This window comes from Macrosteles quadrilineatus, unplaced genomic scaffold, assembly GCF_028750875.1.
Source record: "Macrosteles quadrilineatus isolate MER2022 unplaced genomic scaffold, UCM_ALF_1.0 Scaffold_10__1_contigs__length_6754688, whole genome shotgun sequence".
NCBI lineage: Eukaryota > Metazoa > Arthropoda > Insecta > Hemiptera > Cicadellidae > Macrosteles > Macrosteles quadrilineatus.
The window spans coordinates 5,190,996-5,203,731 of NW_026542603.1; the positions used below are offsets into that span (position 1 = coordinate 5,190,996).

At 33.3% G+C, this 12,736-nt stretch overlaps 1 protein-coding gene across 1 annotated transcript; it reads left to right on the forward strand.

The window, feature by feature from the left end:
* LOC129004667 (ubiquitin-associated domain-containing protein 1-like) lies at positions 1 to 8,007 on the forward strand. The gene is made up of 6 exons (XM_054433223.1): positions 1 to 528; positions 2,261 to 2,427; positions 2,979 to 3,190; positions 3,724 to 3,994; positions 6,511 to 6,649; positions 7,783 to 8,007. Exons 1-6 carry the CDS (start codon positions 138 to 140, stop codon positions 7,944 to 7,946), a joined length of 1,344 nt encoding a protein of 447 aa, XP_054289198.1. The 5' UTR covers positions 1 to 137; the 3' UTR covers positions 7,947 to 8,007.
* The last annotated feature ends 4,729 nt before the right edge of the window (positions 8,008 to 12,736 follow it).

A 12,736-nucleotide genomic window follows, 5' to 3' on the forward strand; every position in this document is an offset into this window, starting at 1 on the left:
GTAACCAGTGCAATGTTTTGTTGATATTCTGAATACTGCATTGTTTCTGATCGCTAATTTTTTTAATTTTGTGGTAAATATTGCAATGTAACAATTTTCATCACTTAAAAAGTATTATTTATAAATTAAAGTTTTTGATGCTGGGTTGGTTACGTGATAAAATCTATAAACGTCTTAGTGAATCTAGACAAGCAACTCGTCGTACATCAGTGGTTGGCTCTGACAGAAATGATTCTAATCCAGACTCTGGTAATCTTAGCTCGCCGACTCCCCCGTTAAATATGGACGTTACAGACACAAATAGAATAACGTTGCACATAATATATTTGGGTGAAATATGGGTTGTTAATATTGACCACAATAAAATGCTCTCTGATCTACTAAAAATGGCATTAGGCCATTTCTTAGATCTAGCAAGTTTATTGGGTGAAGAAGAATCAACTTCAAAGTTCAAGTTCATATCAGTCTCAAAGAAAAAGGTTTTGAACCTCCAGTGTTCAATAGTGGATGAAGGGCTTACAAACTATGGTAAGAACTAGGCCTATGCAAATTATTTCAATTTTTAAAGTAGCCTATCGGTACCTTAGTAGGCCTAAGACTCCAGATGAGATTTGGTTGTATGTCACAGGCATTGATTGTGTTACCGGTATATTGATGGTCTAAAGTTGTGTTGGGAAAACAAAACACAGGGGATACACGTCTGGTAACCGGACAGCCGGAGGCGTCCGGCAGTTATTATGTTGTATCCTAACCTAACTAACCAAACTTGCTGATAATGGAAAAATCGAATGAAGGTTAAATTGTGTTCATAAAATAAAATTATAAATGCCTCAAAGTCTAAGTTTAACAAAATATTAAGAGATTAGAGTTAAGAAGAAATGGCATTCTAAGCAAAATCTTTGACAAAAGTTAAACTTAGTGTCACCGATGGGATTCGATCTGGATAACTATTGTACATCAGCCAAGTACTCTATCCACTACACCACGAACACTGATGGCTGCACTTCTTATCATTGCGGTAATGGTGTTACGGGCCCCCACAACCCGGTGACGTCACTGCCGGACGCCTAATCCACGTCCGGTTACTGGACGCGTACCTCTACGAAAACAAAACCCCAGGGTTAGGAATGCCTAAACTAGGCCCTAGTTCAAATTAACCAGATTGGCCCCCGCCAATCAGGTAGAACATCCCCTCTATGGGGGCAAACTCGTGAACATCTCCTGCAATCATGGGTACAATCATCATCGTCACCCATGACCGTGGCAAATTAGGCCTATTAATTTTATAAAATTAAAATTACATTTTTGTTATAAAAATATTAAGTAGCCTATTATTGTTCAAGAGGCTGTGACCTAATCGGTCTAATGGTAATTCTGGCAATCTTTAATTGCATAGGTTAACTCATAACGTATCAGCAGGCCCCTAACTTAAAACCAACATACGGTATGAGAGGTTAAATTTTTTTCTAAATTTGTCAAATGTTCTCTAATTACTGGTACCTACATCTATGAAAATTGTGTGTTTCATCTAAATAGGGCCTAGGGGTTATTTATCAGTAGCCTACATAGGGTGTGTACGGACGTCCCCGAAAAGTCGCTGATTTTACTAGGGGGTGCAGGAAGTCACTGAGAAGTAACATATTTTCATTTTAAGATCTCAAAAGTCACACAAAAATCGGGCCTAACTAAAATAAAGTTTCAGAAACATGCCTTTTGTTTTGCCTTGCTACGGGCAACAATTAAATTTTTAGGCTAGGCCGTAGTGTAGAATTATAGAGCGAGCTTATTTTGGCAGCAGGCAACCAGCTCTAAATCATTATGGCACATTATTTATATTATTTTAGGTACCGTACGCAAAATATTATATTCCCGACTATCTCATGTGTAAGTCACTGTATACTGTTCAAGTATTGTCTTATTGGTACTAAAGATTGTGGGTTTCAAAATCGTCCCCCCCCCCCCCCACGCCTTAAAATCACTGCAATTTAGGCCTACTGTAGTTTGATCTATTGGTAGACACCCTACTACAACTCCTTAACCTCAAGACCTACATTTAATTTATTTCTTACATTGGTAGCACCAATTAATGTGCCGATTGCATGTACATGCTTGAAGGAAAATTAACTTCTCGTTTTCTACAATGGAGTAAGATGCTTTGTGTAGCTTTGTTTCGCAAGGCAAATACATAGGCTATCATATTTAATAAATTTACAAGAGATTGCATTCAGAATCAGTCTAATTGATCGTTGATCTGTTTTAGATGAAATATTGCTGACGGAAAGAATATCTATAGGTTCATCAGTCTCAGCCAAGTTAACAATACATGATATCAAAGGTCCAACAGTACAAGACATATTTGCAGCCACTGCCAATCTTCCAAAAAAGAATACAATTCAAGTTGTACCTGCTTTGGAGTGTCAGGACAGTGTACGTATTGTCTTTGAATTTTTTAGTTGATAATTGCACCTCGCTGCTTGACTAATCTCTAAGAGGTATTGGTATTGTATAGGTATGCAGTAGAATTTCTTAGAAGTTGAAAGATGTTCAAATGTACAAATTTGGTACATTGTGGACTAAGGTGTAGGCCTAGTTAAAATTTTCAAAATGTTAAGTTGTTTACTCAGTGTAATTCTTAAGTGTTATTAAGCACTAGGGAAAAAATTGAAGATGTAGACAAACTGGCAGTATCAACTCTGAAAAAGCCGCTAAATCTTCTGCTTCTGATGCAACAATTCTGAAACGGTCATTTCACCAATTAATTTTAGTTTAATATAATTGATTCTAGGGAAGATCTTGACTCGATATCAAGTTCAGGGAGGGATTTTTAATCCCTCTCAAGAGATTTCTTGAGTAATTTGAATCTAAAACTACCAATTCATAAAGGTATCTCTGCCTGCTACACTGCTCAAGGTAATGTTTTTTAAATCAGAATAAATCACCACAAAAACATAATCTTATTTGATTTTGAAATTTTCCAGTTTCAGGTTGAAATCCGAAAGGTATTGTATTCATTAGTAGAAGCTTCAGCTAAAATTTTAGCTCAAACACCTGATGCTAAAGTCATATTTTCTGGCATAGCTGCTAGAATTGACGCCAAATATAAGAAAGAAATAGATGAGAACGCAATCAAATATTTAGTGGATCTGGGATTCACTGAGGTTCAAGCGAGATATGCCTTGCGTTTAAAAAGGTAGGTATATTATTTTTTTTGTTTTTTTTAAGCTATAAGAAACTATTCATTAAAAATTATATGATAAAAATCGTACACATTTTACAGTAGGTTAGTGATTAATAACGGATTATTATCCTCATATTTGTGGCGTAGCTAGGGTCCCACTCAGTCACAATGTCCCAAACCCTCTTTTGTTAGCGACATGGACTATTAGGAATTATCAATGAGGTGTTATATCTGTCCAACAAAGAGATAGCAGTGCGATCAATGGTACAAATTTCAACCCGGGCAGGTCTGGTACTTGCAAACCATGTGTAGTGGTACGTATCTGTGGCATCTTTACTGCATGTGTAGTCCCAAGAATTTTTCAATGGATTGTTTAAAATGTTGGACATGATGAAAGACATTGGTTTAATGAAATCAATTAAAAATCCATGGGGGCTAGGTGATAATCAAAATACACCCATTAAATTTCATATGTATTGGTGATGAATGTTTTGGTTTTAAAACAGTTCTTACGACAACCTTAATCCGAATCTTCTTTGTTCAAGGAACCGTCAAGTGGAAGCGATGGAGTGGCTGCTGGAGAACAGCCACCGAGTGAAGGACATTCCGGACGAAGACAACTCCAAGCTGGACCCGGAAGAAGAGAGTGATAACCCGGTGGCTATCATAGAGCGATTGTTGCGTAACATGTTGGACTTCCAGCGACGCCACTTTGAGCCCAACAGTAGAGCGGTAGAAGCACTCACTGCTATGGGGTTTAGCCAGGACGATGTGATAGAGGCACTCAGGGCTACCAACAACAACCAGGTGGCTGCTGTAAGTAAACATGTTTTTTTTTTTTAATTATTGATTTTAATTATATACTCTTGATTCTAAATTCTAATCCAGCTGCAGCGAGGACGTACAAGCAACATGGTTGGAATTGGAAGATGAATAAACATTGTCAAACTTGTTAAAAATCATTAAATTAATACAGGGTGTCTACCAACCGGGAAATCCGGGAAAACCGGGAATTGTACTTAAATCTTTACTGGCCATGAAATGTACAGGAATTGTCCTTAAATTCCAGACTATGTCCTTAAATTTTTAATGGGCCATAATTTTATTGATCGCTAGTTGGTTAGGAGCACATAAAAGGTTTATCAGATGTTTGTTTACATTTTCATAATTTATTACTAGAGTAATTATGCAATAAAAATCCCATTAGCAATCTCAAACCCATTAATATTTTATCACGACAATCAAGTGTCAAGTCAAGTACTTCCAAGAACTGTTGACTCAGCAGCTAACTCATAAAAGTTGTATCACTTTTATTCCTTTACAACTTCTTTTTTTATTACTAGGGTAAAATTATTATTAGATCCCAAACCTATTTTATCTTGAAAATAATAGCTTTATAATGTGTTAAATTCCACTTCTTACTTGTACTTTCGACTTGAAGATTCAATTTGACTGTTTATGGTTTTATATTAAACATGTAAATAATCTACAGTCTTATTTTGTAAGTTTACTCCTTTTTTATGGACATTTTATCTTTCAATTGACAAAACCACAAGCATTGTTGTTTGCATTAATATTTTATCACTATGTAGGCCTGCTTGGTTTCAAATTATGTCATTGCATTTTCTGTATCTTTGTCTTATATTGTTGGCTATTCAGGTTTTGTTTCCCATATATTTATTTATTGAGTTGTATGCTTTAAGCAATCTAAATCTTATGAACTAGAATGATGATAGTGACTTAGCTGCTATTATAACCTCATTATTTGTTACTCAGTTTATATAGGCCCTCCTAAATAATTAGGTCCAGGCCTGGGTATTTTGATTCTTGAAAGAGCTGTAAAATATATTAAGAAAATGTAATTGAGTCTAAGATAAACAACTAATGATTGCTATGTGTCGATATTAACTTTGCAAATGAAAATACAATAATCTTACTCTGTGCTTATTGCTTATTAATAGCCGCTAACCATACCTTGATTTTGTACTAAGAATTGAGTAACAGTATGCATTAAAAATTTTTTTTCAAAAGTAGTCGAGAACCTAACGTTGTGCCAGGGCAAATCATGCCAAATTAATCGTCCTGGATCGGATAAGCTATGTTACTGCATGAAGTTTACGTGACCGATGGAGATATTTGTCGCTATCGCAGGAGACAATGATTGCATTTCTCTGTTACACTATAAAAGCTTTACCTAAAGTATAGGTAGGCCTATGTTTGGTTACTTTCAATAAATTTCTATTTTGAAATTTTTAACTCTTATCTATTATTGTTTACTTTTCTCTCTGGTAACTACAGTGAATAACAAGATTAACAGTTTGACAAATCAGGAAAATTATCCGGTAGGCCTAATGACACCGACAAAGGTTACGGCAAAGTGTCCTTAAATGTACGGGAATTGTCCATGAATTTTTTATCCAGAATGTAGCAGACACCCTGTAATAAAGTTCCTCTATTATCTAACCTATAAATTAATCGTCCATTGATATGACAAAGATTTTTCCAATTAAAAGTTATAACAACTTACAGAAACGATATTGCTGTAATTGTAAATTTAAGATGAAGCAATACCCATCCACATTCAGCCTCTGGTCTCTGTTTGTACTGCGACTAAGACAAGAACATGGATAGGTGAGTTTGACAAACTGTATTGTATGCAATAGGAATTGTTACTTTGATGCACGTATAATGCTATTTTACAGTGACGATTGGATAACTGAACATCGCATCAACAAAACTCTACTGCATAGCTGGTTTTTACTTTCTCCCCCTATTCAGAGTATATGAAGAAAGTCTTGTTTTTTAGAACATTTTTTAATTTGAGATTGTAAGAAAAATATGTGTTGTTTTGGAAGTTATATCTGTAAGTGTCGATATGTAAATAGAGCTACAGATAATACCTATGGTCCGATTTTGGCCAAATTTGGTTTGTTCATCTTGTTGGTATCTCGGGGCATTTTTTGTTGTTATTTTATCGGTGATTTTCCCATAAAATAACGGAAAGTTGGACTTTCACAAAAACGGCTTGAACAATTTTAGGTAAAATTGAGTACGTTATAGGCTAGTCCTTTTAGCTCTAAAGAAAATGGCACAACCCCCTATGCTGAAAAAGTTAAAGAGATCAAAATTTAAAGCAATTTTTGTGATTTTACCCATAACATTATCATATTTGTTACTATCACTGCTTACCTGTTATAAACGTTTTTAACAAGCTAATGGGAGGAAGTACCTATGTGCTCATGCTGATACCATTTATTTTTCATATGTTGTATGCCTAACTCTTAATATTTTTTAAGCAAAGTTTAACAGAGAGCACAACCCCTATGTTGTAGTGTCAGTGGTTGTGTGGTGAGAGAGAGGACAGCATTGCTGCTACATCTCCTGGTCTAGACAAGGACGGCCCAATGTACAAGGCTTTGATGACCAATCCAACTGTTCAACTTGGACTGTACAACCCCAAAGTCTTATTAGGTAAGTAATGAAATAGCACCATTATTTTATCAAACTGATATTGATATTTTTGTATACAACTGCTTTGAATTTTAAATCTTCATGCCTGGTATTGCAGTTAATAAAAATAAAGCTTGAAAAATTTCAAGGCTGGAAAACTTTGGAAAAATATGAGCTTGGTTGGGCTCATACGTGATTGCCGCTTGAGAACTGTAGATGGGTGCACAAAGCTTCCACTAAGTGCAACCATACATTTAGAGAGTGCCAATGACTGCTCGTAATACATACAAGATTTCACCTACCACCATAATTAACTTATCATAACACACAGATCAACTTTTTAGTTGTATATAAAATTACATGTAGTTTATGTTTGCTTTTTCTGTCGTTTTGTATATAACTAGACCGTTAGGCCTACTATTAGACATGAAAACTATACTAGCATACAAAACCATGAATAATTAACTATTTGACTGGTTTTGTGTAGTTTAATAACTGGAACAACCAAGCACTTTCATAGGTGCATTACCAGATGTTAGTAAGTTATTTTATTGAAAGGCACGAAATCAGCTGATTTAGTTAGCGCCTAGCGGGAATTAATAAAGCTGTAATGAGCTATTGTGTGTAGTGTTTACTGGCGTGGCAATGTGATCATTTCCATGTAGGGGTAGAAAAATTGTATATTTTGACTTATTATACTCATTTTTAATGAACTCAGGGATTCTATATCTAATAATTTGGTACCAAATTTTACTCTAGAAGTCACTCCTTTGTTTACGAAACCAATTTGTTAAGGTCACTAACCCATAAGAGTCTCCTGGTTAATGGCTTCTTTTTAGATAAGTCCATTTTTATTTCAATATTTATCAATTACCTTAATGGTTGCCTGAGTTGAATTGATCTTGTAGAAATGTACATTTTTTGTCACAATTACACCTATATTGTCACAATTAGTATAAGCGCACATGCTTTGTAAAGACAATTTATTACATATTTCTTTAGTAGGTTTGGTGTAAGAAGACCTTGAGAATGCAGCACCATGCGGCAAAACACATACCTATAGGTCCAGAACATAAATTAAGAACTCAAGCAGTCATTGAGGTTAAATATTTATCAATACTGGGTACACAAATAACATTCCTTTCTTTTCACAGCGTTCCTCAGTATCCTAGACAACTTTTCAAGCGCCAACCTGTGGCTGAACGATGTTGACACTTCTGTGGTGTTAGGTCAGGTGTTCAAGACATATCACTCAGAGAAACACATGATTATTGTCAATCAACAAATTGAACTGATGAAGAGAGCCAACGCTTCTTGACTCAGTTGTTGCATTTTTTGTTCAGGCTGTGATTTAATTTAATAAATTTAGTTACACAGTAGGCCTATTCGTTATTGAAAAACCCTCCACTCTTTAGAATTTAACATAAAAAACAAGTAAAAGTGAGATTAAGTAAGGTATTTTTTTTTAACTACTTTAATTTTATTACCATAAAAACGTTCAACATGAATTTTTTTACAAGTGCTGATTACACAATAAAATCCAAAATTAAATGTACATAATTTATAATTTCTAAAGTCCACAATTAATCAATACAAATAATTTACAACACAGGATTTCCCTTATACTTAAAAAATATATATCAACAAAATATCAAACAACATATACAAACTTTTTTGCCCTTAATTTTTTTGTTCTAAGATTTAGATTTTGATGCCAAAATACTTAAAATAGTACAGAGCTTTGGGGAAGGCATACGCAGGATAGGGTGTTGAGTATGCTAATTATTTTATTTAAAAAGTTATCTTATATTTTAAAAGACTTTGTTTTTCTTTTCCGAGTTTGTTTGGTTCTTCTACCTGACCGATTTTCATGATTGAAGTCTCAAATTTAATAAATATTTATGCACGCCCAAATTTTAATAGCAATGATTTGTTTGATGGAAAACAGTTTTGTTTTAGAAAGACATACAGCACTAACACTGATTGAATTTATTTATGATGTTACAGAGGCTTTGGGCGGGTCTGAAACAACTGCTAGTGTTTTCTGTCCAAAGTCTTTGATTTTCTGGATCATTCAATGTTGCTTTTAAAGACTATGGTATAAAGTGAAATTGTTTTTCTCTATTGGACTCTGATTTGCAGAATAGAAATTATAGAACAATAGTGACAAACAATTGTGTAAAACATATGTCAAACTAGAATTCATCCAATTATGGTGTACCTCAAGGGTCAATATTGGGTCCTCTATTGTTTCCTGGTATTTATTAAATGACCTCCCAAAAGCTATTGGCAGAGATTTAATATTATTTGCTGATGATACAACAGCAATCATAAGAGAGAACTCAGTAAATAACTTACTTCAATGGAAAACACTTTGGAGTTTAGACTATATGAAAAATTGGTTTTCAGACAATGGCTTAAAAATAAATATTGACCAAACTCTTTGAAAAACAGTGTAATTTTTTATAAAATTCCAAATATAGGCCTAGTAAAATCTCATTCATTTTTTGGTGTATTACTAGACGCTCATTTCTTTAATTTATAAATTGTGTAACCCAGGCTACATGTATCTCAGTTTATTATGGATACATTTAATCCATATTAAGGTATGTAGTCATACTGGAGGTCAAATCCCCACTAACTTTACAAAAAAATCTTTAGAATCTTAACTAAGTTAAGGAGTGAAAACTTGTTTTAGAAATCTTAGAATTCACACCATTTTCGGATTATACATAAATGAAATTCTAAATTGGGTCCATAACACCAAAGAGAGTTTGTCAGATAAATATAACTTTACACATTAATAATTACAATACAAGGAATAAATTATAACTTCAGATTACCGCATTAGGAACAGCCCTCAATATATGAGACTAGGATTGGAAATAGAGTTACCCTTGTATCTATAAAATTTAAATGTTACTCAATTCAAAAACCAAATAAAAGATAAAATAATTTATAAAGCATACTATTCACTGGGAGAATATTTGTAGAATCCTATTGTGTAGTCAAAAATTCATTATATCCTACTTGTACTATTGAGTTTATTTTAATTATATCAACTACTCATTTTATTTTATTTTTAGTAAATGCTCAATATGACAAAACGAAAACACCTGTTCTTATGTATGAATTGTACTATATAAAGAACGTTTTGTGTAAATTAATTAAATAAATATGTCTATGCCTGTCAGATTTCACATCAAGCATCTGCATATATTTACAGTCCCACTCGTCTTAAAACGTAAACAAAATTTGCTCCCCCATGTATTTCTTATGGGAGTTAAATTTGGTTTTTCTTTACCGAGTTTGTTTGGCTTTTCTACCCGACAGATTTTTATGATTGAGGTCTGAAATTGAAGGTATGCACGCATAGATTTCACATCAAGCATCGGCATATATTTATCTACTGCATCACTCGACCAAAAAACATAAATCTAATTTGATTTATTCTTGAATTCTTTTTTCAATTTAAGATGTATTTCACCAGATTTTGGTCTAAGAACCTTCAGTGAATTACCGGTTTTCATTTCAGCTATTATTTATTCAAATCAGACTAGTTTCAAGCAAACGCAAGGTGAACAAGCCACATAAAAATAATTGTATTTATAAGGGAATTGTATGATTAAAAATCAATAGCTCCAGTTAGTACTGCTTATGTTTTTTTAGATGTTTTAGACTCAAAACTATCAGTAAATTATAGGCTCTAATTTGAGCTGTTGGTTGTTTAAATCAGTTAAGTTCAAGATACTGTATTACTCAATCAAAAATCATAAATTTGATTATTTCTCGTATATGATATTTATTTCAACACTGTGGAACAGCATAAGTCCTCTAAATCAAATCAAATCAAAATATTCTTTATTTGTAGTTTCATTAAGAAAATACAATGGTGTCATTAAAAAAAATTATTTATGACCTTTAGTAATTACTCTATATTAAAGACATCAGGAGTTGCAACAGAACATGATGGTGTTTAATCCAGTAAATTTGTATTTAAATTTACTCATAGCGAGGAAGTTTTGGGGTAGTTTTGATTTTTTCCATTTCTTATGTATTTTGGGGTGCTGAATCCGAATCTGAGGTTTGCCAACAAAAATTCTTGACGCAACATTGACAAAAATGAGAAAAATATGGAAAAAATTGTATTTTTTGTAATATTTAGCTTATAACTCAAAAACTATCAACTTTTTGTTATTAGTCTATGTTATAAAAATTAAAGTACACGAAATTTGCTACAAAATGCACCCCTAATGTGGTAATCTCCGATTAACCGTTTAGGCTCCAGAGCTATTTGAAAATTGGAACATTTTGTGTTAGTTTTTAAATTTCTCCAATTATTCTGTCAATGACATATATTCATTGTATACACCAGGCAAAGGTCTTATATACATCCAAAGTGTTAAAATTGATTAATTTTGTGTTACTGAACCGTTGACTTTTTATTTAGTGTACAGAAAAGTTACACGAACTGTTGCCGTTTAAATTATCCTCGCTCAGAGGGTTGTAATGAGGCAGGTTCTGGCAAACGTTTCGATGCACTATTTGTGAGCATTCTAGCTTGTTCATCTGGACAATTAAAAAAAGGTTAAAAGTAAAAAAAAATTACACATAATAATAAGTGGTACCAAAATCAAAACTATCAAAATTAAATAACACCAATCTATTAATCAATATGTAATATCGTATTCACCTGATGACGTGATTTTAGATATACGTAAATAATAAAATGTTATGTAGGCATATACTGTTGATAAGCATTTATATTGTGTGTAGATTTAACAAGTTAATAAATAAAGGAATGTGCGTTTGGTACTATACTTACTTTCTTACTCACTTAGACTCTAGCATCACAGCCCATTGTACATCCTCAATCGTATTGGCACCCACCCATTATAAAATTGTCTGTGTAAAATTTCAAGACCGATGCAAGGCTTAGAATGATTGGCACTGTTACCATAGGCCAATACTAATTTTTTCACCCCCATTCATTCACCCGAATGTAAATGTAAACTCTAAGCGAGTTATGTCCACAAAGCTGCTTGAGTTGGGGGCAGTGAGGCAACGTTGGATTTAGTTTTCTAGCCAAAATTTGTATTGACTATCTTAAGTCAATTAACCCTTACCACTCTCATGTAGGCCTATGCCCTACGCCCTTGGACCTACAATCTATCAAATCTACACACAATGTAAATGCTTAGCAACAGTATATGCCTACATAACATTTTATTATTTACTGTATATCTTAATATCACGTCATCAGGTGCATAAGATATTACATGATTAATAGATTGGTGTTATTTAATTTTGATAGTTTTAATTTTGGTACCACTTATTATTATGTGTAATTTTTTTTTTACTTTTAACCTTTTTTTAATTGTCCAGATGAACAAGCTAGAATTCTCACAAATAGTGCATCGAAACGTTTGCCAGAACCTGCCTCATTACAACCCTCTGAGCGAGGATAATTTAAACGGCAACAGTTCGTGTAACTTTTCTGTACACTAAATAAAAAGTCAACGGTTCAGTAACACAAAATTAATCAATTTCAACACTTTGGATTTATATAAGACCTTTGCCTGGGCATATACAATGAATATATGTCATTGACAGAATAATTGGAGAAATTTAAAAACTAACACAAAATGTTCCAATTTTCAAATAGCTCTGGAGCCTAAACGGTTAATCGGAGATTACCACATTAGGGGTACATTTTGTAGCAAATATTGTGTACTTTAATTTTTATAATATAGACTAATAACAAAAAGTTGATAGTTTTTGAGTTATAAGCTAAATATTACAAAAAATATAATTTTTTCCATATTTTTCTCATTTTTGTCAATGTTGCGTCAAGAATTTTTATTGGCAAACCTCAGATTCGGATTCAGCACCCCAAAATACATAAGAAATGGAAAAAATCAAAACTACCCCAAAACTTTCCTGGTAAAAACACAAATTAACTGAATTAGTTGTGCCATTTTAAGTTAGCCAATTCCCAGTTATAGGGAAGGTTAGAATATAAGTTCCATTATACAGACCACAGATTTTGGAACAGAAACTGTATGGATCATTAACATAAACAAATGACATAACTGGCCCGAAAGTAAA